The sequence below is a fragment of the Patiria miniata genome, unplaced genomic scaffold, assembly GCF_015706575.1.
Source record: "Patiria miniata isolate m_02_andy unplaced genomic scaffold, ASM1570657v1 HiC_scaffold_5, whole genome shotgun sequence".
Taxonomy (NCBI): Eukaryota; Metazoa; Echinodermata; class Asteroidea; order Valvatida; family Asterinidae; genus Patiria; species Patiria miniata.
Window position 1 is genome coordinate 21,950,148 of NW_024037072.1, and position 25,835 is coordinate 21,975,982.

The 25,835-nt window shown below is 43.3% G+C and overlaps 2 protein-coding genes across 3 annotated transcripts in view; one reads left to right on the plus strand and one right to left on the minus strand.

The window, feature by feature from the left end:
- LOC119740268 (multidrug resistance-associated protein 7-like) overlaps nucleotides 1–25,835 on the minus strand; it is a 72,530-nt gene that overhangs the window by 15,280 nt on the left and 31,415 nt on the right. The window contains exons 8-11 of the mRNA XM_038215529.1: nucleotides 18,133–18,231; nucleotides 16,376–16,565; nucleotides 14,944–15,201; nucleotides 1,112–1,226 (exon numbers count right to left, since the gene is read on the minus strand). Coding sequence (XP_038071457.1) covers nucleotides 1,112–1,226; nucleotides 14,944–15,201; nucleotides 16,376–16,565; nucleotides 18,133–18,231 — 662 coding nt within the window. The remainder of the gene's footprint in view (nucleotides 1–1,111; nucleotides 1,227–14,943; nucleotides 15,202–16,375; nucleotides 16,566–18,132; nucleotides 18,232–25,835) is intronic.
- On the plus strand, nucleotides 4,629–13,532 carry LOC119740266. 2 transcript variants are annotated; one of them, XM_038215528.1, is made up of 3 exons: nucleotides 4,629–5,187; nucleotides 5,449–13,200; nucleotides 13,462–13,532. In XM_038215528.1, exon 2 carries the CDS (start codon nucleotides 6,437–6,439, stop codon nucleotides 12,422–12,424), a length of 5,988 nt encoding a protein of 1,995 aa, XP_038071456.1. In that variant the 5' UTR covers nucleotides 4,629–5,187; nucleotides 5,449–6,436; the 3' UTR covers nucleotides 12,425–13,200; nucleotides 13,462–13,532. The 2 variants fall into 2 exon arrangements, with proteins under 2 accessions (XP_038071456.1, XP_038071455.1); XM_038215527.1 differs by having other exon boundaries at nucleotides 4,629–13,200.

Below are 25,835 nucleotides of genomic sequence, written 5' to 3' on the forward strand. Positions count from 1 at the left end.
TATGCGCGCGCGCGTCGGCAAAATTTTAAAAAAAACTTTTCAATGTAAGATGATGTCTCAAAAACTGCCATACTCACTGGTTTGACTGGAATCCTGCTGCTGCACAATTTTAACGTGTTTTTAGATGGGGTTACGATCGAGTATAAGCTTTATGTGGCCTCTCTGGGCTCCAATACATTTTGCACTAAATTTAGTCGGGCACCATTTGCAGTCATCAGCCGACATTTGAAGGAAAAAAAAGTAAAAAATAAATTTAAAAAAGACGCTTCACCGCACCACTTTTGGGGCAAGCTCCATACCAGAAACCGGAGACTTTTTTGGCCTTATTTCCCCTGCAAAATTATGTTAACTTTAATTCACAATCCCCTCCCAACTTTCTTGTTCAACAAATCTAGAAACCTACTCCTATCCCGAGAGATGTACATTGTAAAGAACCCTGAAAATGTTGCTGTTTACCAGTGCGTCTCAATAAGTCCTCAAAAGTCCATCGAAACTCAATCACAAGTCATTCAGATTTATAAGTCAAGTCGCATGACTTTAAAATGATTTGGGACAACAGTCTTGTGCACTGACTTGTGATTTACTTGTAACCCAACTTGTGACGTACTCAACTACAAAGTAAACAAAGTAAAGTAAATCAAACTAGGTTTTTGCCCTTCACCGACGTTTTAAACACTGTATACTCAGTGTGTTACCTCCCAAGTGAAAGTTGGGAAAAAAAACATTTGGGTGGGACTCGAACCCACGACCTCCTGCTTTCTAGTGCAGACGTCTTACCACTCGACCACCGAGCTAACGGGATCAGTTGGCTGGTTCGAATCTGATGTACATAGCAGCAGGTACCGCATAAACTATTATAAGATGTAACACACTGAGTATACAGTGTTTAAACGTCGGTGAGGGGCAAAACCTAGTTTGATTTATATCACCCCGACGCAAAATTCCATCTTACAAATTAAAGTATTTTTGAATATGTTTTACAATTTTGAAATTGTTTTAGATTTTTCCCTTTTATCATATTGAACCTGAGGGAGCCCCTCACATATATTCCCCAGAACTTTCCCAGACTGCATGATCCTCAACCGCACTGCAGTATTAAAAATACACTAACCTAATAATGCCTCCCTGCAGAAGAACACCAGGGCTGGAGCTTGCATTGATCGGAACAGAGCTGTGGGTGTGACTGACCCAATAGGACAGCCACCAATCCGTCATATTCCTTGAAGCTGGAGAGTAACGAAGAATTATGTTTTAGCCTCTGAAGAAGAACTTGCTAAGTTCGCAACGTCAGGCCACAGTAATTTTAAGATTTATATATTTCAGGTCCATCCAGTCAGTAAGCAGTTTGCAGCAGTTTTACTTGTTTTCTTCTTCTTTTTTTTCTTTTTTTCACGAAGAATTATATGTGTTAGATTTACAAATCACTTTGCTTAATACAGTGGAACGCCACTATAACGAACACCGCAGGATCCACACAAATTGTTTGTAATAGCGATCGTTCGGTATAGCGATTTTAAGCTGGTACGATGGTACTATACTTTTCAATAAATAGCGCGCTTCAGAACTGCACCCTGCATGCCCTGGTACATGTACATGTACATACTGAAAGACGACTCTTTGAACTCATGCCAGCTATTGAATTACATGTATATAATTACACAGTTTTTGAGCTTACTACCTACAGCAAAAGGTGTACTGCCCCTTTTATTCCTTGGGGAAATGATAGCCACTTGTCACTTTCTGTTTATATTTTTCAACAACAATGTTCAGTACGTTATGTACACAAAAATCAAGAGCCAAGGACGATGTTCGGTATAGCGGTGTTCGGTATAGCGGTGTTTGGTCTAGCCACGTTCCACTGTACAAGTCTGTCTGCATATATTGACAAGACATATCCGTCATTGCTCATTAGTTGTAAGCCAATGATGAATACATGTAGGTAAGATGAACAGATTTTGGTGAACAGATGTTTGTGTTTTATTGACTGGTCAAGACTTTGGGACAAAAAAAAATAATCCTTTCTGGTTGTGACGTTATTGGAGTCCCAATTTCTTATGTATTCATCAGCATTCAATATCTTTAGACCTTTGACACAATGTTTGAGGGTATGAGTAATGTACAGGGATTGATAGCTGTGGCCCAACACACAACAAAGTGTCAACATGTCAGCAACTCAACTTGCATTTTGGAACACAGCCATCACAACACTGAATGTTACGTTTTTTAAATGGAGATCATCCAATACAAGATTAGAATGTCAGACAAAGTACGAGTAATGTACATGTATTGGTGTACAACATACCTTAAAGTAACAGACATCTTAGCAACTTTTGTTTGCAATATGAACATAGCCATCACAACACTGAATGTCACATTGTGATTTTCATGGATATCAATACCAGTTTGCAATGTAAGTCAAAGCATGAGTAATGTTGAGATTTGCATGGTGGAAAGATACTAAGACAAGATAATTTTGCGGTATCACCATGTGAACAAATCTCTTTTGTGAGTATGTGTGGTTCTGAAAAGAAGTAATGTTGTGCCGCAACACACCACACAGTGGCAACACGTCAGCAACTCACCTTGCAGTAGGAACATACATGTACATGTAGAAACCACAACACTGAATGCTACGTTGTGTTTTTCATGGATATCGTCCAATACAAGTTTGGAATGTCAGTCAAAGCATGATAATAATAATAATAATAATAATAATAACTGTATTTATATAGCGCTTTTTGCCAGAGGATACAAAGCGCTGGGGAGAATGCAACCAAAGCCAGGTAAATGAAGTACATGTATATGAACATTATGAGACCCATTATGCAGCACCTTTTTGCTAGGTGCTGCGGCGCATAATTGCTGCCACTGCCAGAAACACTGGGGCAAACCCCTCCTCTTAGCGACAAGTGTTACTGGGTTCTTTAACGTGCATTACACAACGCACGGGACCTACGGCTTAACGTCCCATCCGAAGAACGAAGCAATAATGGTAAAGTGCCTTGCTCAAGAGCACAAGCACCATGTTCCCACGGTCAGGATTCGAACCCGTGTACCACGGCACACAAGTCGAACACCGTAACCATTGGACCACAGCGCCCCACATTGCATGAGCAATGTACATGGTACCTCTGGTTATACCGCAACACAACACACAGCAGCAACACCTCAGCAACTCACCTTGCAGTAGGAACATACACGTAGAAACCACAACACTGAATACTGCGTTGTGTTTTTCATGGATATCATCCAATACAAGTTTAGAATGTTAGTCAAAGCATAAACAATGTACATGGTACATGTACCTCTGGTTATACCGCAACACACCACACATAGTGGCAACACCTCAGCAACTCACCTTGCAGTAGAAACATACAAAAAGTATACACTTAGAGAAATGTATCAAAAACGGATGTTTTATAATTTTCCAAAAATCTGTCACTAATGATTGATGGACCAAGGTCTTATGCTTTAATTGCCACCATTTCAATCCTCAGCTGTTCCGCATGAGTGAACACTAGCTATTCACTTTCATCAGATTTGAATTGGCTTGCGCACAAAAGTGCAAGGGTTAAACCAGAATCAAACAACGTGGAAGGGAAGTTTAGGCATGTGATTTGTTGTTAGACTTAAGATGGCCCCACAAGAAAAAGTCCAGTGGGGTAAGATCGGGCGATCTTGGTGGCCACTCGACGGGCCGGTTCAATGCGATGACGCGATCGCCAAACAATTCGGCGAGACGTTCAGTCACGATCCTTCTCCTGTGCGGTGGTGCCCCATCTTGCGCCCACCAGGCACGCCTAAACTGTCCATTTCTTCTGCCAGGACGATATCGACGAAAATCATTTATGGCTGGCACGACATCTTCATTAATCATGTGCAGGTATTCATCACCATTGATGTTGTTCCTGAAGAAGAAGGGGCCAATGATTGACCCATTTCCAAGCAAACCAATCCAGACTGTCAGTTTGTGCCTGTCGTTATTTCGTTGGTAGTCAAAATCAACAGGTTTTTGTCCACGTGGCTGATACTCCCTTACGTTGTGGGAATTCACCATGGCGTTCAAGGAAAATCCGGCCTCGTCACCGATGATTAAATCATCAAGGAACTGTGGACCCTGTGCCAGAAGCCATGTACAAAATTGACGCCTCCTCTGTGGATCACCGGGCAGGAGTTGATGCCGTTTGATGATTTGGTAAGGGTGTAGATGCAGATCAAGGTGAGTAATCCTGTTGAAGGTTGCCGGGGCCAACCCTACCCCATTACGACGACAGCTTATCCTCCCGTCATGCCTGCCACCTGCATCTGCTTCTTGCTGTGCCTCCAGGACATCACGGACAGATTGGATGTTTGCAGCAGATCGACCAGTTCTGGGTCGACCAGAATGTTCCTTGTTCAGATTCCGACTTGTCCCAGTAGCCTGGTACTTCCTAAAATTTTTGTAAACTGTTACTCGTGTTGGACAGCGTACATTTGGGTACTCTTGGCGGAACCTTCGAAGCACTGCAGAGACACTGTTAGTACGGTGGTACTCTGTTACCAAAAATGATCTCTGTTGTGGTGTGTTCTGTGGACGAACCATGTTGTACTTAATTCAAAGCAGAAATGTAGGGATGTACAAGGTGTAACAGAATCTGACAAAGTTTCCATTTTTTATTGACACTTTTTCCCTCTAATTACTTACATTTACATGTACTTGTTTATAGGGCCTAGAATTATGCTAGCCACAATATGCTGTTGAAGGAAGTTTCATTCCATTGTGCATGTAGATAAGACATTGTATGTGTTTGGTGAACTGGCCTAGGTACTTGCTGCACACACTGGGTTGTTTATGTGGACAGCCATCTTTGTTATTGTTCAGTACATGTGCATTCTTAAGGAGGCAGCCATGTTTGTTTGGTCATGTGATCAAAGTTTTCTACATGTAAAATAGTCCAAACATTAAGTGAGAGGTCTTTTGTGATATTGTGATACTTTAGTTTGATTGTAATTTAGTTTTTGTTGTAGACTATAGTAACTTTGAGGAAAATTGTGCAACTTTTACTTTTCCCATAATGCATTGCTTCTTGCACATGGCCTGATTCTCCAACAATGTGCTCAGCAGTTTGCTGCGCTGAGGATGATTTAATCCGCCTTTTTCTGCAACCATCCTAAGATTATTAAGCACACCCACTACAGGCCCACGAGGTAAATATCCTACTTAGTAATATTGGATCAGTTTTACTCTCTTAAATGTAGGATTAAGTTAGAAAATAATGGTTTATTAAGTCAAAGTAATTGTGTCTTTTATGCATGCATGTTATAGTATAGTAATGTAGATGTCCATTGTCATTTCTGTAGGTCATATGAGTCTCATTGAATAATTCCTTGTGAAGACTAAATTTACCACATTAACCTTCAAATTGTTGAGATCTATACTTATGATTATCATTGTTATTTGCTTGTCAGATCTCACGGTGTTCATCTTTGGAGACAGTTCATTGTCAACATTAAAGACAGACATGACAGAGACATCAGTACAGATCGTGTCCGCCTACATTTTGCTTTGGTAGTTGGGTGCAGCTACAGTGAGATCTCCACGCCATCTAGTCTAGATGTAGAGATTTCTTGAGCGAAGCGTGGAACGGAAACCAGAGAGCTGTCGTCTTGCTTACAGCTGGCCCATGAGGAACGGAACGAGGCTAGCCCATGACGAACGGAACGAGGCTAGGCGAAGGACGAGTAGCACAGACGGAATGCAGCAGATTCGAGATTCGAGCACGGGAACAGCATGCAGTACGTGAACCACCGGATCAGCGGATACCCGGTAAGACAGCGACGGAACCAGTCAAGGAGACGAGAGAGCTGATCCACATCGTCATGATTGTGCACAAGAAATGTCAGCCATGTCAGCAGGACTAAACGCTAAACGAACTGTATAAGGAACTGTGAGCGGAATCCTTTAAAGAACAGTTGGTCATTGACGGTTTCATAACCAAATAATGTTGTGAATGTATTTTATCTGGAACAAACGAATGTAAAGAGTGTACTTTATATTGTTGGGATCAGAGTTTCTAGATAATCTACCCTTGTTCAGACTTGCATGAAGTCAGCTGTGTATACATTAATGTCTGCTCTGTGTGATATATTGCTATAGTGTGCGAAAATCATTTGCATTTGTTGTTCACTGTTCGACATCATTGTTTGCTAATCGATTTCTCCTCATTGCTCAATTTCACCCAATGGTGTAGTGTTGAATGCGTGTGTTGACAAGCTATTATTTCGTATGTATTGCAATTCACTTGAAGCTTGTTATACACAAAACTAATACCATGTCATTTCATGAAATTGTTGTATTTTCATCTTGCATCAATCATGTGGCATTTGTAATGTAAGCCACATGCTCATGTCATTTACGAATTCTATTTCTGCCAAGTACTATTCCTAAGGTCCCAAAATGTCGAGTAATGAAGTGGAGGATCAAGCTAAGGAGTTAGAAGAAGGAATAGAAGAATGTACTGCAGCTCTAGAGTCAGTAGATGATCCTGTAGAAAGAGAGAGCATTTTGAAAGATGTCAGCAGCAAGCAAGAAGAACTCTTCAAACTAAGCAAACCTTCCGAGAGTGAAACCCGGAAAAGCAGCAGAACGAGACACCCCACGACCAAGATGGCGGAGCTTCAAGAAGCAGATAAAGTCAAAAGAGAAGGAAAACTAAAGAAAGTCTTCGTCCAAAATTACGAGTCGTGGAAGGAATGCTGTAAAAATGCAAGACAGAAGTTGAAGGGTTACTGCACAGGCTTCACACTGAATGACATTTCTTCATCGCTACACATCGCACGAGATGAGCTGATCGATGCATATGATGCTTGTCGACAACTTGGGCCCCCTGAACAGGAAATGCGACGCCGGGTCGACACATGCTCAGCTATAACACAACAGCTACTGAAGGTTGTCGTCGCCAAAGAAGATGCAGACACAACACACATTTCTAGTGAGTTGAGACGGCTTCTGCACACCGATGACAACGCATCAATTTTCTCTTCGAAAGCGTCAAGCCAAGCGTCATCGCGCCGGTCTGAAAGTTCATCTGCCAGGCGGGCTAAGGCTGCTGCCGAATTAGCAGCCAGAAAGGCAGAAATCAAAATGCTGGAAGTCAAACAACAAAAGCAAGCAGAGCTAGATGAACTACAACGGCAACAAGAAGAAATGCAACGACTGCAGGAGAAGAAAAGGAGAGAAATAGAACGACTGGAAAAGGAAAAGGAGTTGGAGACGGCCCGTGCCCAATTTGAAGTGTATGACCAGGAGTGCAAAGGCAGTCGAGAGAAGAGTCACAGCGGTGACTCTTCTGATGAGCCATCCCCTTGGCCAACCGAGGTGAAACACGAGGCTCAAAAGAAACAACCAAGTCCAGTCCAAGCATCAGAAGGCGGTGAAGTAGCAGCTCTAGCCCGCAGTCTCCGAGATTGTATGACAATCCATAAGTTGCCTCCCCCAGAACCCAGCGTGTTTACGGGAGATCCCATCCGCTATGTTGAGTGGAAGGCGAGCTTCAAGACACTTATCGAGTCAAAGGCAATCTCCACACCAGAAAGAGTGTATTACCTTAAACGATACCTGGGTGGAGATGCACAGAAGGCTGTGGAAGGTTTCTTCTACAGCACATCAGACGAGAGCTATGAAGGTGCATGGCGTCTACTCGAGGAACGTTACGGACATCCTTTCAAAGTTCAGAAGGCCTTCCGTGATAAATTATCAAAGTGGCAAAAGATAGGCCCAAAGGATGCCAACAGTTTGCAGCAGTTTGCAGACTTTCTTAAAGCATGCAAGGACGCCATCCCCCATGTCCCTGCTCTGAAGATACTTGATGATTGTGAGGAGAACAGGCGTCTGCTCTCCAAATTGCCAGACTGGGCTGCAGCTCGATGGAATAGACAAGTTACAAAGAAACTTGACGAAACACTCAACTACCCTGGTTTTGAAGAGTTTGTCGAGTTTGTACGCAAGGAGGCCCGGGTAGCATGCAATCCAATCTCATCATTGCATGCACTGAAGGCAACAGACGAATCAGAGACAGAGCAGACACAAGGCGGCAGTAGAAGAGCCAACCGAAGCAGGGGCACAGCACTAACAGTTGGATCAAATGAGATCAACAAGATGCCCAAGGAAGGCCAGACATCAACCAAGAGCATGTTCCAACCAAAACCATGCCAGAATTGCAGGAAGACAGATCACCACATCGATAAATGCCCTGGCTTTGGCACTAAGTCTCTTGCTGAAAGAAGAAAATTCATCCAAGAAAACAGATTGTGCTTTGGCTGCCTCAAGAAAGGTCACCTGTCCAAGGAATGCCGACGGAAACTGACTTGCGATAAGTGCAAGAGAAGGCACCCTACAATCCTGCATGACGATGCACTGATGCGGAGCGATGACTCCAACCACGTGGAGAAGTCGCCAAAGGGAGAGAAACCCAAAGAAGTTGCGGTTGTGTCATGTGGCGTCCAGATGGGAAGTGGATGGGGGACTTCAATGATAGTCCCAGTGTGGGTGTCGTCTGTGGAATCTCCTTCAATGGAAGTCTTGACGTATGCCCTACTAGACACTCAGAGTGACTGCACATTCATTTTAGACAACACTGCCAGTTCTATTGCGGCGCGTTGTGAGTCAGTTCGACTTAAACTTGCTACGATGACTTCGGCGTCCTCCATGATTGATTGCAGTGCAGTCACCAACCTAATAGTCAGAGGTATGCATTCATCTAACAGAATACGAATTCCACGGGCATACACGAGAGAGTTCATCCCAGTCAACAAGTCCACCATCCCGACGACGGACACAGCAAGAAGATGGCCACACCTTGAAAGAATAACCCATGAGATGGCGCCCCTGCAGAACTGCGAGGTTGGAATGCTCATTGGTTACAATTGTCCACAAGCTTTGGCACCACGAGACACAATAGTTGGACAAGATGATGAACCGTATGCTGTCAAGACTGATCTTGGTTGGACCATCGTCGGTTATGATGATCCAAGCGCCAATAGTTATGCCACAAGTGTCTGCCACCGAGTTTCAGCGACGGAGGCCCCATGTATACCTCCTTCAAATGTAATCAGAGCATTAGAAGCCGACTTTTCGGAGAAACGCCATGCAGAGAAAACCGTATCCCAAGAAGATATTCAGTTTCTTAACATCATGGAAAAAAACATTCACCAGACCAGCAGTGGTCACTACACCATGCCACTTCCATTCAGAGATGGCAAGCCAACGCTGCCAAACAACAAGAAGACGGCTATAGTTCGTCTCAATCATCTAAACAGGAAGTTTAGCACCAACCAGAAGTACCATGCTGACTACACAAAGTTCATGGAAGATGTAATAGAGAAAGGTGATGCTGAGAAGGTTGAGAGCCACGGAGAGGAAGGAAGGGTTTGGTACATCCCACATCACGGCGTGTATCACCCTCGGAAGCCTGGGAAGATCAGAGTTGTATTTGACTGTTCAGCGCGACATGCCGGAACTTCTCTGAATGGTCATCTTCTCACCGGACCTGACCTGATCAACAACTTGACTGGGGTTCTACTTCGATTTAGAGAACATCCCATAGCTGTCATGTGTGACATTGAGAGGATGTTCCATCAATTCCTTGTGAACGAAGAAGACCGTGACTACTTGCGGTTTCTATGGTGGGAAAATGGCGACCCAAGCAATGGTCCAGCGGAGTATCGCATGAAAGTGCACCTATTTGGTGCAGCTTCTTCGCCGGGATGTGCCAACTATGGCTTGAAACATTTGGCCAGTCAGCATGAGAACGAGTTCCCACTAGCAGCAACCTTTGTCAAGAGGAACTTCTACGTCGATGATGGTCTCAAAAGTACTGAAACGGAAGACGAAGCAAAGAGATTAGTGGCCGAGGCCCAAGAGTTATGTGCCAGAGGAGGGCTACGACTACATAAATTCATCTCAACCAGTAGAGAAGTCATGGAGGCCATTCCAGTGGATGAACGTGCCGCTGGAGTAAAGGATGTGGATCTTAGCCGAGATGATCTCCCCACAGAGAGGGCTCTCGGCATTCAATGGTGTGTAGAGGCAGACATGTTCAACTTCCACATCGAAGCTAAGGATCAGTCACTAACACGTCGGGGAATCCTGTCCACGGTTGCCTCCATATATGACCCTCTTGGGTTCCTTGCCCCATTTGTACTCATTGGCAAGGGAATTCTCCAAGAAATGTGCCACAGCGGATCGGATTGGGATGATCCACTTCCTGATAAGCTGCACCCACGGTGGGAGAAGTGGAAGGATGACCTTCTAAATCTGAAGCAAATCCAGATACCCAGGTGCTACAAGCCAAGTGACTTTGGGAAGGTCATCGCGGTGGAGCTCCATCATTTCTGTGACGCCAGTACAAGAGGATATGGCCAGTGTTCATATTTGCGATTCATCGGAGAAGATAAGGTGCATTGCACACTGGTGTCAGGAAAGGCCAGAGTTGCTCCGATCAAAGTTGTCACCATTCCCCGCCTCGAGTTGACAGCCGCAGTAGTGTCGGTACAGATAAGCCACATGCTAAAGGAGGAATTAGAGCTAGTCATCGACAGGGAATACTTCTGGACAGACTCTCAAGTCGTCCTTGGATATATATGTAATGAGGCAAGACGGTTCCATGTATTTGTGGCCAACAGGGTCCAGAAAATCAGGCAGTACTCAGAGCCCAGTCAGTGGCACTACGTGCCGACGGAAGTGAACCCTGCTGATCATGCCTCAAGAGGAGTCCTTGCCAAAGAGTTGGTGGCCTCAAACTGGTTCAGAGGCCCAGAATTCCTGTGGAACAAAGAGATGGTGATTGCAGAAGAGCCAGTCCGTGAATTAAGCGTCGGTGATCCAGAAGTAAAGAGTGTGACGTCCCTGCAAAGTGCTGTTACACCAGAGGTATTTGACTGGGAGGATCGCCTGTCTCGCTTCTCAGATTGGTCAAAGGTATTGGGAGCTGTGGCACGCATAAGACGACTGAATCGGAAAGAAAAGGATAACAGCCTCTCTACCCCGCAAGAACAAACAGAGGCAGAAATGCACATCGTACGATCAGTACAGAGGCAAGCCTTCCCACAGGAAATTCAGTCATTGAGGAACTCAAGCAGAGTGAAGGCAACTAGTAAAATCTGCAGCCTGAATCCATTCCTGGACAGTGACGGAATTCTAAGAGTCGGTGGACGTCTGAGAAATGCAGAAGTTCCAGACAGCGTCAAACATCCAGCCATTCTTCCAAAAGATGGGCAAGTAACGAGGTTGCTCATCTCGTACTTCCACAACAAAGTCCAACACCAGGGAAGAGGAATGACCTTCAATGAAGTAAGAGCTGGTGGATACTGGATAATCGGAGGAGTGAAGGTAGTTGCCACTCACATCCACAAGTGCGCAACTTGTCGTCGTCTGCGGCGCCCAGTGGAAGAACAGAAGATGGCCGACCTTCCAAAGGATAGAGTAGAGCCTTCCCCACCGTTTACATTTTGTGGCATGGACTGCTTCGGACCATTCACCGTCAGGGAAGGCAGGAAGGAGATCAAGAAGTATGGAGTCATATTCACATGCATGTCCTCACGTGCTGTACACATTGAAATGGTGGACGACATGACCACCGATTGCTTCATCAATTCACTTCGATGCTTCATTGCCTTGAGAGGTCCTGTACAGCAGTTGCGTTCTGACCAGGGATCCAATTTTGTCGGAGCTAAGAACGAATTTCGAGAGGCATTGAAGGAACTGGATATGGAGAGAGTTCAAGGCTTCTTGGCAAAGGGGCAATGTCAATTTGTCATGAACGCTCCACACTCAAGTCATGTTGGTGGCGTGTGGGAGCGTCAAATCAAGACGGTCAGAAGCGTTCTCTCATCCATAATCCAGCAGTCTCCAGGTAGACTTGACGCTGCAACCTTGCGTACATTTCTCTACGAAGCCATGGCTATTGTGAACAGTCGTCCACTCACAACAGTTAATCTTCACGATCCACTCAGCCCTGAACCACTTACACCTAATCACCTTCTCACCATGAAGTCTACAGCAGCCTTACCACCTCCTGGAAAATTCGTGAAGGAAGACCTGTACATCAGGAAACGCTGGAGGAGGGTTCAGTATCTGGCTGAACAGTTTTGGGGAAGATGGAGGAAGGAATACCTCTCTTCTCTCACTTCACGTCAAAAGTGGCACACACCAAGACGAAACATCAAGGTGGGAGATGTGGTGCTGCTGAAAGACGAAGAGGCCCCTCGAATGGAATGGCCATTGGCTATTGTGATCGAAACCATAGAAAATGATGACGGCCTTGTCAGGAGAGCCAGAGTAAGGGTTGGCACTAAGCATCTGGACAAAGAAGGGAGACGAACAGGCAAACCGTCCATTCTTGAGCGACCAATCCAGAAGCTAATTCTCCTTCTTGAGACGAAGTAGATGGATTACCCTTCTGGCGATATATTCATATCTTCATCTTGACAGTTTAATATAAGGACTTTGTATGTTAACCAAAACTGTTCTGTTAGTTTGTAGTCGAAAGTAGTTTTGAAATTACCATGATATACTACAATTGTTGTTTCTAATTGCTAATTTGTGTAGTTGTAGTATCTTGCCATGTTGTTACATAGATCAGTGGTAATTTGGTGGGAGTGTAACAGAATCTGACAAAGTTTCCATTTTTATTGACACTTTTTCCCTCTAATTACTTACATTTACATGTACTTGTTTATAGGGCCTAGAATTATGCTAGCCACAATATGCTGTTGAAGGAAGTTTCATTCCATTGTGCATGTAGATAAGACATTGTATGTGTTTGGTGAACTGGCCTAGGTACTTGCTGCACACACTGGGTTGTTTATGTGGACAGCCATCTTTGTTATTGTTCAGTACATGTGCATTCTTAAGGAGGCAGCCATGTTTGTTTGGTCATGTGATCAAAGTTTTCTACATGTAAAATAGTCCAAACATTAAGTGAGAGGTCTTTTGTGATATTGTGATACTTTAGTTTGATTGTAATTTAGTTTTTGTTGTAGACTATAGTAACTTTGAGGAAAATTGTGCAACTTTTACTTTTCCCATAATGCATTGCTTCTTGCACATGGCCTGATTCTCCAACAATGTGCTCAGCAGTTTGCTGCGCTGAGGATGATTTAATCCGCCTTTTTCTGCAACCATCCTAAGATTATTAAGCACACCCACTACAGGCCCACGAGGTAAATATCCTACTTAGTAATATTGGATCAGTTTTACTCTCTTAAATGTAGGATTAAGTTAGAAAATAATGGTTTATTAAGTCAAAGTAATTGTGTCTTTTATGCATGCATGTTATAGTATAGTAATGTAGATGTCCATTGTCATTTCTGTAGGTCATATGAGTCTCATTGAATAATTCCTTGTGAAGACTAAATTTACCACATTAACCTTCAAATTGTTGAGATCTATACTTATGATTATCATTGTTATTTGCTTGTCAGATCTCACGGTGTTCATCTTTGGAGACAGTTCATTGTCAACATTAAAGACAGACATGACAGAGACATCAGTACAGATCGTGTCCGCCTACATTTTGCTTTGGTAGTTGGGTGCAGCTACACAAGGTGGACCCTCAGTTTTATGCCATAGCATGACACTCTGTTATGTAACATCTGTTATGTCACGGTTCCTTGATGATTTAATCATCGGTGACGAGGCCGGATTTTCCTTGAACGCTTTGAAATGGGTCAATCATTGGCCCTTTCTTCAGGAATTACATCAATGGTGATGAATACCTGCACATGATTAATGAAAATGTCGTACCAGCCGTCAATGATTTTCATAGTTATCGTCCTGGAAGAAGAAATGGGCAGTTTAGGCATGTCTGGTGGGCGCAAGATGGGGCACCACCGCACAGGAGAAGGATCGTGACTGAACTGTTGGCAATCGCGTCATCGCGTTGAACCGGCCCGTCGAGTGGCCACCAAGATCGCCCGATCTTACCCCACTGGACTTTTTCTTGTGGGGCCATCTTAAGTCTAAGGTGTACACCACTCCACCAAGAGACCTGGATGACCTGCAAGAACGTGTTACTGCCGAGGTTGCTGTTGTGAGGCAGGATGCCGCAATGATTAGTCGTGCTGTTTATGACATGCTGAGGAGGGCAGAAGTCTGTGTGCAAAGAAATGGAGGCCACGTCGAAGACTGAATGCTTGAAGTGCAAACGTTGCATTCCCTTGTGACGATTACCATTAGACCTAATTATTGACTTGTTTTGAGGAAGGCGCATCCTGAGTTCAAACTTGGTGGGCTTATGGAGGTCTTGGGGTTAATCCAATTTCCTTGAAAGTTTGTGCGCAACAAATCACATGCCTAAACTTCCCTTCCACGTTGTTTGATTCTGGTTTAACCCTTGCACTTTTGTGCGCAAGCCAATTCAAATCTGATGAAAGTGAATAGCTAGTATTCACTCATGCGGAACAGCTGAGGATTGAAATGGTGGCAATTAAAGCATAAGACCTTGGTCCATCAATCATTAGTGACAGATTTTTGGAAAATTATAAAACATCCGTTTTTGATACATTTCTCTAAGTGTATACTTTTTTTTGAGACACCCTGTATAGCCTTCACAACACTGAATGTCACTTTGTGATTTTCATGGATATCATCCAATACAAGCTTAGAATGTTTGTAGTCAAATCATGAGTAATGTACATGGTACCTCTGGTTGTAACGCAACACACCACACACAGTGGCAACACCTCAGCAACTCACCTTGCAGTAGGAACATACATTGTAGCCATCACAACACTGTTTGTCACGTTGTAATTTTTATCACGTTGTAGTTTTTCATGGATATTATCCAACACAAGTCCATATGAGATACAATAATATCACTCAACTGTGCATGGCATACAATTTATATTAAATTATTACTGTATTGTCGGTACAGCAATAAAGTGGCAGACATCTCACTGACTCACCTTGCATCAGGAACATGGCAATCAGGACACTGGACGCCAGGACGCAACCCACGGCATTCCAGTACGCCTTATAAACCTTCAGCTTGACCACGCCCACGTCTTGCTCCTCCTCTTCGACCAGCTTGCCATCCTCCTCTTCATTCTTTTTCTCTTCCCACTCTTCTGGGTTTTGTGTGCCATCTTTGTTGGAGTCCTCTGGGTCGTCGTACTGCAACGTGGTCAGCAGATCTTTGTTCTTCAGAATCAGCGAGGGATGTCCTGTCATTAAGACAGTTGAGGATATTCATTGGCAATTTCTCTTATGACAGAATTATGATAATTGATATTGTAATTACGGGAAATTGTTGGGAGACATTTTCACATAGATAACAAAATGGGGTGCTGCGTAGCACTTATGAAGAAGTAAATGAAAATGTAAATTTAAGTAGTGCTCACCAGTTATTAATTTGGCAAAGCAATAACTGGTGAGCACTACTTAAATTTACATTTTCATTTACATTCCCACATAGAGTTGTGCACAAAATTTTTCAAACTTTAATGACCCCTTTACCAATCGATCTAGTGCAGACGGTGAAACTTTGCGGTAAATAGGCATTGTGAAATTAGGAAGACATTGAAAATGTCTCCCTAACTGATCTGTTAACTGATCCCTAAGGAATAACTAATGATGAAAAAATGTCTCCTCAACGGTACATTTAAGGAATTAAGAATTGCATTTCATTATTAAAATCCAAGTTGATAAGAACTGATTTTAAGGAGAGTTTTCATTAAAAAAAATGCCAGTGAAAATTTCCTGTTTTAAATTTTGTTTCCTTTGAGGATATGATACAAACTCTTCATGTAACTGAAAAAAATATTCTTTTTCATGGTTAGGCAATCCAATAATACACCATCTGATTCAAACATTGAAGTCACACAATACAAATAGGACAGATGTAGTTTTGAAGTAAGCCTCTAGTAGTTATGGGGATGAAACATTTACAATGACTTTTTACAGATATAGTTGGAATGATGGACTCTGTATAGTATACAAAATGCTACTGAAATAGTACATGGTATTTGTATACATGTACATGTTAGTAGACTTGCAACAAAATGCATGTAATTTTCTTTTTAACCCTAACGTACCTGAATCCATCAAAATCCACACCCCTGTTTCGGGGGATTTTGGCGGATTCAGGATACCTCCACATTGAAAAAGTTGGGGGATCTTGATGGATTCAGGACATGAAACCTTGCGGTACTGCAGGACTATGATGGATTCAGGATCTCAACAGATTTACTCCCGCCTAACTGGTGGATTCTGATGGATTTTGGCAGATTCAGGATACTTTCTAGTAAATATACCCAAGGGGTTAGGGTTAAACCACTGAAAAGCAACACAATTCCTGCCAAAGCGTTTACATCAAATTTAGTATCAATTTACACTTGCCAACATTGGTAATTTCTCCGCCTTCCATCACTACAACCAGGTCGGCCTCCTGAAGGAACTTGGTGTGGTGGGTGCAAAGGATTCTGGTCTTGTTTCTCAGCAGTCCCATGATGCACTGGGAAAAGATGTGCGCCCCTACGTGTACATCGACCGCAGCCATTGGATCGTCCAGCAGATATAGGTCTTTATCCTGCCAAACGAAATGAGAGATTTGTAAAGCTAAAATGATTAGTGTTAGGCTATTCCTTTGCATATTCTCTTGGTATCCTTCCAAATGATTCCAAAAGTTTATACTTGACTCGGTTGAATCCAAGTGTTTGATCTTGGTACATTTGTGTACATGTCCTTGTCATGGCAGGAGCATTATGCCAGCTATTAACCCTAACCGCCCTGAATCCTTCAATATCCTCTTTGCCAAAGTGGAGGAATTTTGAGGATTGAGGTTACATGGCAAACTTTGCATTACTGATTTCGTAGGATGCACTTTGTCAAGGTCTTGGGCCGGACCTTGTGTTGTTTTTGCTCAGCCATGCATAAATATAGGCCTAGATTATGCTTGAAATCCTCCATTGCTCCAGGATGCCACTGGCCAAGCCTCAACATATTGACAGTCACTGCCGCAGGATTTTGCAGGATTCAGGCAGTGGTCACCCCTCCATGGATTATATACAAGAAATAATGGAGGAATTTGCAGGATTTAGGTTATATGCTATTTTCCATGCTCATTGGAGGATTTTGCAGGATTGAGGCTACATCCTAGCATAAAGGCCTAGGGAGTTTGGGTTTAAAAAGAAAAAAACACCTGCTCGATGATGGTTTTCCTCCACAATAGCTTGCACAATGCTTGCACATGAGTACTAGGATATTTCTAAGAGTACAGTGATTTTATGCACTCGGATTGGTCCAAACTGCATTACTGACTAAGAGATAGAACAAGACCGATACTCTGATAAAACAATGCAACCGATACTGTGGTGGCTGTAGTTAGGTTCAGTGGGCAAATGAGCAATGTTTGAAACCTGGACAAATGAGCAATGCTTAAAGTTGAACTAAAGTGCATTCACTAGTGGTACAGAAGTCTATTTATTGCACAATTGCTACTGTGATTTTGCAGGCCTGAGAAGGAAAATTGGCAAGAGGCAAATTCCTACTTTTGCAAACTCAAAGCAAAAGTACTCCTCAGTGGTGACAAACAGAGAGATATGAAAGAAAGCTGAATATCAAAGATTGTGAGCAATATTGCACATTCAGAGGAACATTCCTAATGTGTACTACAGTACAAGCACTACATTCACTGTGTGGACTTTTGAACAAAAGATGTCCACATAAACCAGGTTTCAGATACGTTGCGTGGACTTGCCCATGTCCACACGTTTCCCCCTCTCTGGAAAACAGGTTTAGAGGCATTTTTGGGTTACATGTAGGTTGATCTCTGGCAAAATGAAGAGAAACACTCAACAAACTGGGTTGAAAGAGTTTTCACACTTTGAGTCAAACAAGTTTTGTTCACAGGTTTTTTTTAACTACACGAAATCAAAGGAATGTCCACACTAGATATGTAACGTAAACATGTGTGGCTTCAAACAAGTTTTGTTCACAGGTTTTTTTTAACTACACGAAATCAAAGGAATGTCCACACTAGATATGTAACGTAAACATGTGTGGCTGTACACGTGCATAACATTAACAGCACACAAGCAATATATCTTGCCAACTGAGTGGATACAATTTGCCATCTTCTGTTCATGCACACTGACCTGATAAACAGCCCTGGCCAGGGCAACCCTCGCCTTCTGTCCCCCGCTTAGCGTCACTCCATTCTCTCCAATCTCAGTCTGGTCTCCAGCTGGCAGAATCTTTGAGAGATGAATATCACACACGAATCATGTACATAAAGGCCGAAAAAATAGTTCTGCTTAACTAGTTATCCAACCTATTCTATTTTTTTCGGACAAGTTTGACACCTATAAGGGTGAAGACAATCGTCCCAAACCTAGGCTTTTCCCTAGACAAGGGACCAATCAGAGCGACCTCAAGGCTAAGGGTGCAGGTCTATTTTGATTGTAAATGATTGTTATTATTTACTCTATGTTAATTACACATTAAACATTGTGGGAAAGGTGTTTTATTATCTGCGTCTTTTTTTAATGGGGAGATGACCCAAACCTACTGCTCGCAGCAGCAATACATAGCAGCATCAACAAAGCATCAGCAATGTACAACAGCATAAGCAATGTACAACAAACATCAGCAATGTACAACAGCATCAAGCAATGTACAGTAGTACAGCTTTGTACTTGCTACTCATCAACCATGCAAGCCAGTATTAGAAACATACAGCTATGACAGCCTTATACTTGCAGCACATCAGCTACGGTACACATGCCAGTATAACCTCAGCACAGTTCATACGACTTTGTACCGTAATTTTCGGAATATAAGCCGCGGCTTATACGTTGATTTTGCCCATGAAAATGTTTACTGCGGCTTATACACAGGGCGGCTTATACGCCGAGCCTTATAGAATAAAAATGAAATTCACATGTGTATTTAATGTACTGGTATAAGAAGAGATATGTTGCTGAAATGAATTATAAATTAAGAAAGTCATTAACAAACCAAAACCACGTCTCACGTAAAGGTACCGAGCGGTAAAAAAGTACGGTGATGAAAGCTGTCTTCGACACTTGCCACCAGCCGTACGTGATACTGGTACAGTGCAGCAGCGATATGCAGGCATGCTTTCCCAACAGCGGACCACACCATTTGTGGTAACAAAGGGGTGTTCTTTCTTGGGAACAATAATTACCAATATTTTCGCTGTTTAAAAAAAAAGAAAAAAGACCACTACAAATTTTATGGCGTTGGAAACATTTTTTATTACATAATCAGTTGTTCAACGTCACAATATATTTTGTTTTCTTGAAATGTATTCAAGAAACGATGTAAAACTCAAAAGAGAGACTAAATCACCCCTTACAAAATTAATGGAATCGTCTATTAAAATGTCCGCTTCGTTTTGACTATTTCCAAAGAAAGTTACGATCGAAACTTGAATTTTTCTCGCAACTAATCGCAACAATTTGATAAGTTTTGAGGTAAAAACGGACCTGTTTATTCTTAGGACAAAACAAATCAGCATCTGTTGCCACAAAGCAAGATCTGTAGCGCTCCAGTCAGACAACACACGGTGGGTTTCATACTCTCTCACGTGCTGTGGGAAAATGTTGTCATTCACGTCACCGGCGTGCGTGGCGCAGGCTGCCGGGCTATGACGGGGCAGCCGGCAGCAGTTCCTGGTGTTTATTTCTCATCAATTCCCATATTTGTTTGTAAAAGTATCAATTGTAAATGATTTGATATAACTTTTGTGGTCCTTTTAATAGCTTCTGTAGGGTGAATGGAACTGGTTCAGAGCATTTTGACTAGAATTTGGAGGCCTTACAAAATTGAAACCGCAGCGGTAGGTGCGGCTTATACGCCGGTGCGGCTTATACGCCGACTTCAAATCTTAATTTGCAGATTTTTGCGTGCTGCGGCTTATACGCCGCGCGGCTTATATTCCGAAAATTACGGTACATATCGCACATAAGCTCTTCACAAATGCAGAGCACAAGTAATCTGCCTACTTCCTCTCTGCTCCCTTTCCACAGCTCATTTAACCAAGAGGGTGTATCTGACGATGATGATGATGGTTTGTTCCTTGCTTGCGAGGATCGGGGAGGATGGTCTGTCTATCTTTTGCAGGCTCGGAGGTGGCTGTAGAGTCCGATCCGTGCAGCACAGACCTTTCCGCCTTTGGGAAAAGGGAAGCCCTGGGCTGAAGATGTCTGAGAGGAAGTCCGCTCCTTTCGTCTCTTCCTCTTGTCCTCAGCAGCTGCTCGACGGTCATCTTCAAATTTCTGGCTGCCTGTGATGATGCTGTGGCGCCAACCTATTCTGTTCGTTGCTTCCTGGTGCTACGATTGGTGATGAATGCCAGCTAGTGAAAGCTGCTTCTTGAGTTGGTCCTTGTAGCACTTTTTTGGGGCCCCTCGATTTCGCTTTCCTTCGCGAAGTACGCCAAAAAAGACAGCCTTTGGAAGACGTGAGCTCTCCATCCTTGCGACATGGCATACCCATCGCAGCTGGTGCTTCAGTACCATGGCTTCGATGCTCGGCAGATGTGCTTTCTTTAGCACCTCCTTGTTGGAAATATAGTCCTGCCACTTGATGTTGAGGATGGTACGCAAGCAGCGTTGGTGGAAGCGCTCGAGCAGCCGCACCTGTTTTCTGTACAGGACCCATGTCTCTGCTCCATGTAAGAGGGTAGGGACCACAACTGCTCTGTACACCTTCAGCTTCGTGGAGAGGCCCAAAGTGTGGTCTTGCCACACTCTCTTAGCAAGGCGCCCAAAGGAGCCGCTGGCTTTAGATAGGCGGTTGTCCAGGTCTTTATTGGTTGTGGCATCATTTGACATGACACTGCCTAGGTAGGTGAAGTGCTCCACTGCGTTGAGCTTGGTACTGTCGATGGTGATGTGCGGGGTGCTGTAGAGTTCACCAGGTGGAGGCTGGTACAGCACTTCCGTCTTCTTCAGACTGATTGCGAGGCCAAAGGTCTTTGCTGCCTTCGCAAAGCCTGATCAGGCACTATACTCAAAATTTTTGACTGGTTACAGTGCCCTCTAAAAAACTCAAACTCAACAACTGAATCTAGGGAAACTAAAACCATTCCTTTAATTGTTGAATTGCTCATAGTTGATTTGCTCATTAGCTAATTGTTGAATTAAAACAGTTGAATAATAAAACTCTGAAAAGTTTGTTTTCTTATTTCTTTTTATTTTGGACAGTGGTGAGTTATACATGTAAAACACATATGGACTGGCATAATTCGGTAACGGGAAATAGGACCCTCTTCTGGTCACTCACAGTCACTCGGGGCGCATAGACGTGCACTTAGTGACCTCAGTGCCAGTCTATTTGTGTAAAACTTAAGGGGGGGGGCTGACTTCAAAGCTCATTAAATATTCACAAAGTCTAGTTCACAGTATAAGGGGATCTGACTTGTAAAAGTACATGTTCAAGAACACTAAAATTGAGCTCATTAAATACACTGTAATCACAAGATTTCACAGAGGAAAGATAACAAAAAATCTGAATCAAACCTTGCTCATTAAATATTCACAAGAAATTTTACGGACAATTTGCACTAATTTTACACAGATAAAATATATCCCAGAATTTTAAGAATAATTTTGAGACTTAGTAAAGGTACACTGAATTTAACTGTATATAAAACTTGTTTTGAAAGCTGTCAAGTTCTAAACACGTGTTTCGCTGGATATCCTTGTGACGATGTCGCATCCTCATACACAAATATCCCCTATTCATCGTAATCTTCACGGGCTCTCTATCAAGCTCAGGATAATCTTCAAACTGCTTCTCCTCACCTACAAATGTCTTCATGGTCTCTCATCCTCCAGGAACTGATCAATAGATATGAACCACGAAGAAACCTCCGCTCCAGCTCCCAGTCCTTGCTCACCTGTCTCCCCATCTACAAGATCGAACGGTCATCAGTCAATTTCCGTTGCTCTCCTGCCCTGTGGAATAAACTACCCTCTCACATCAAAGAAGCTTCAACCCTTGGAACATTCAAAACAGCCGTAACACACTCGTTCAAAAGAAACTCTTAGTAATCTTTGTCTGTACTGTCTTGTATTGTTCAGCGCACTTTGGGATTTTTGTAAAATGCGCTATTTATTAAAAGCACCGTTTATTATTATTATTTTTATTATTATTATCATGGTTCATCAAAATGACCTAGGCTAGACCTGCTTGAAGTACACCCTATCATGCTCCTCGGTGGTGACTTTGTTGCCATCCAGCCTCATCTGGGTCAAAGTACATTCATGCAAGGCCGCAGTCTTTTCCTGGGTGGAGTCCTCCTTAGCATGGGTCTCTGCTGTGTTCCCACCCTGCATGGGCATGCTAGGCCGGTTCGTCCCCCTTTTGTAGACGACCTTGTCATCCACGCCTAACTCCGCTTGGATAACCATACCGATGCCAAGCTAATTAGCACATTTGCCGATGCTGGTTCACCATAGGATGAAAAAATGCAGGACTCCCAAGGTCAAGCAGAATAAAACACAACACCTAACAATTGGTCCATACCTTTTCGATTTATTTTTCCACGACTTTTTGTTCAGCTTTACCAGTGACCAGTATTGATGTTTCTGCATCACTAAAGACAATTTTGTCACTGACATGAAGTTTAGGTTTTGATAATTTAACATTAAACTTTTTGATAATTTAACATTAAACTCTTACCGGTACTTAGCAAAGTTTTTTTTTTCAAAACAGATAATTCTATTATAAACAGTGATTTTTTGGGTACGATCAGTTCACTGCTCTGTCTGCGGCATCCAGCTGCGTAATCGGATAAACTTTGCCTATCAACGCATGACAAAACGCCTTGGCAACCGTAAGGTTATTTAAGGATAATTTTGAGACTTAGAAAAGGCACACTGAATTTAACCATTTATAAAACTTATTTTAAAAACACTAAAATTCTTATCACGTTGCTCGCTGGGTACATCCTTGTCCACCAAGACTAGACCTGCTTGAAGTGCACCCTGTCGTGCTCCTCGGTGGCTGGGTCTAAGTACATTCATGCATGGCTGCCGTCTTTTCCTGGGTGGGGTCCTCCTTAGCATGGGTCTCTGCTACGTTCTCACCCTGGGCATGCTGGACAAGTTCGTCCCTCATTAGAGGACCTGGTCATCCATGCCTAGCTCCGCCTGGATAACCATACTGACGCCAAGCTTAGCACATTTGCAGATGCCAATTCACCATAGGATGAAAAAATGCAGGACTCCTGAGCTCAAACAGAATAAAACAGTAACCAGAAAAACACAACACCTAACAATTACCATTTTCCATGATGGGCATTGGTCCGTACGTTTTTGATCTGTTTTCCACGACTTTTTGATCAGCTTTACCAGTGTCCAGTATTGACTTTTATTTGCATCAATAGCGACAATTTTGTCACTGACATGAAGTTTAGGATTTGATTATTAACATTAAAATCATACCGGTACTTACATGTAGCATATTTTTATCAAAAACAGAACATTCAAAAAGCGATTTTTTGGGGGGTACAATCAGTTCACTGCTCTGTCTGCAGCATCCAGTTGCATGATTGGATTGACTTTGCTTATCAACGCATGACGCAAAGCCTTGGCAACCGTAAGGTAAAGTACACTGAATTTAACCGTTTATAAAACTTGTTTAAAAAAAAACACTCAAGTTCTCAACATGTTGCTCACTGGGTAGGGCCTATATCCTGGTCCACCAAGACTAGACTTGCTTGAAGTGCACCCTATCATGCTCTTCGTGGGCAGGATCTTAAAGTACATTCATGCACGGCTGCCATCTTTTCCTGGTGGGGTCCGCCTTAGCATGGGTTTCCGCTGCGTTCTTGCCCTTGGCCGGTTTGTCCCTCCTTAGACGACCTGGTCATCAACGCCTAGCTCCGCCTGGATAACCATACCCTGCTGTCTGCAGCTCAACTCACCTAGAACATGCATCACGTATCTACCTTCCAGGTAAACACATACACGCACACTGTACAAACACGCATGCATGTACTTTATCTGTGTACATGTACTTTATTGGAGAACACTGGATGAAGCTCCGCCCAGTAACACACGCATGCACTAAAGCTACTGCCATACAAATGCATTGGGAACTGGCACCAAGTCCGTACACTTTCCGTTACACGAGCCCGAGCATGGCAGGGTATGACCTCATACTCCATAAGCCATAAAAAAATAAAAGCGAAGTGTGCCTATTCCTTAACTTTTTCTTTATTATTCAATATAGACCTGGGGGGGGGGGCTGATTTCAAAGCTCATTAAATATTCACAATAGTACATGTACACAGTTTAAGGGGACTTGACTTGCAAAAGTACATGAACAAGCCCACTAAATTTGAGCTCATTAAATATTCACAAAATTTCACAGGGAAAGATTATACAGAATCTGAATCAAACTTTGGTCATTAAATATTCACAGGATTTGCACTGATTAACACAGTTTTAAATAAAAACCCTAAATTTTAAGGACAATTTTGAGACGTAACACTGAATTAATTAAGTTTGTTTTAAAAACACTGAAGTTCTGAATACGTTGCTGGCTATATCCTCATCCACCAAGACTAGACCTGCTTGAAGTACATGTACATCCTGTCGTGCTCCTTTTTGGTGACTCCGTTGCCATCAAGCCTTGTCTGGGTCTAAATACATTCACACATGGCCGCCGTCTTTTCCTGGGTGGGGTCCTCCTTAGCATGGGCCTCTGGTGCGTTCTTGCCCTGGGCCAGTTTGTCCCTCCTTAGACGATCTAGTCATCCACGCCTAGTTCCACCTGGATAACCATACCAATGTCAAACTTGCCGCATCTGCAGACGCCTGTTCACCATAGGATGCAGAAATGCAAGATTCCCGAGCTGAAACAGAATAAAGCAATAAACAGAAAAACACAACACCTAACAATTACAATTGTCCATGATGAGCACTGGTCCGAGCAAGTCTACTGCTTGAAAACCGCTGTAAAGGTGCAACCGTTTTCTAAGCAGCCGACCTCCTCCTGGCACGCACATCACATCCTCGCAGGAATGACCGTATGCCTGCAGACGTACTGGCCAGATGTACATGTACCTGGCTTTCAATTTGGCCAGAGTTTTGCTGACCCCAAGTGACCACTAAACGGAACTTTGATGGCACTTCCAATAGCCACTGTATGAACCTTCCGTAACCGGAATCCGCACCTCGTATGCAAAACTTGTTTATGGTCCTCCAACTAGTCCCACTGTGACCAATAGGTCTTGCAGGATGTTGACAAGTGGGAAACTGTCTTCCACTCAGATAGACCATTACCCTCCTTCTTCAAACTTATGAGCCAACTCATGGTGCTATCCTGCAACTGTGCTTCTCTAAAAGCACTTCGAGACACGATTGGTTGGGCGGCCACGCCCCTTGCCACAAACGCACCACCCTGAAGTTTCCCCTACGAGACCTCACCAGTTAGTTGCCTCGTCCTCGCTTTGTGGTGCTTGACCACATCCATATGACCACTGTCATGGTCACCCTTGGACAACACATCCTGGAAGTCTAAAAAACACTTCCGGGCATCCCCATGGTACCTAGCCTTTATATTGGCTGTACCCCTGTTATAGAGATCTTGCAAATACTCGGGCAACTCCTTGCTCTTATTTGCCACCACGTCCAACTCATCATGAATTGAACTGGCCTCAAACTGGGAGATCACTGTCATCCCCTTAGCGGAACAACAGCGACCCGAGTCTCAACCAAAGATCTGGCCATAGCGCCAATACCAAACCTTTCATGGTTAAATCGCCACCAACTTCCATTGATTTGCTCACCACTAAGCCTCCACTCTCTCAACTGGAAATCTA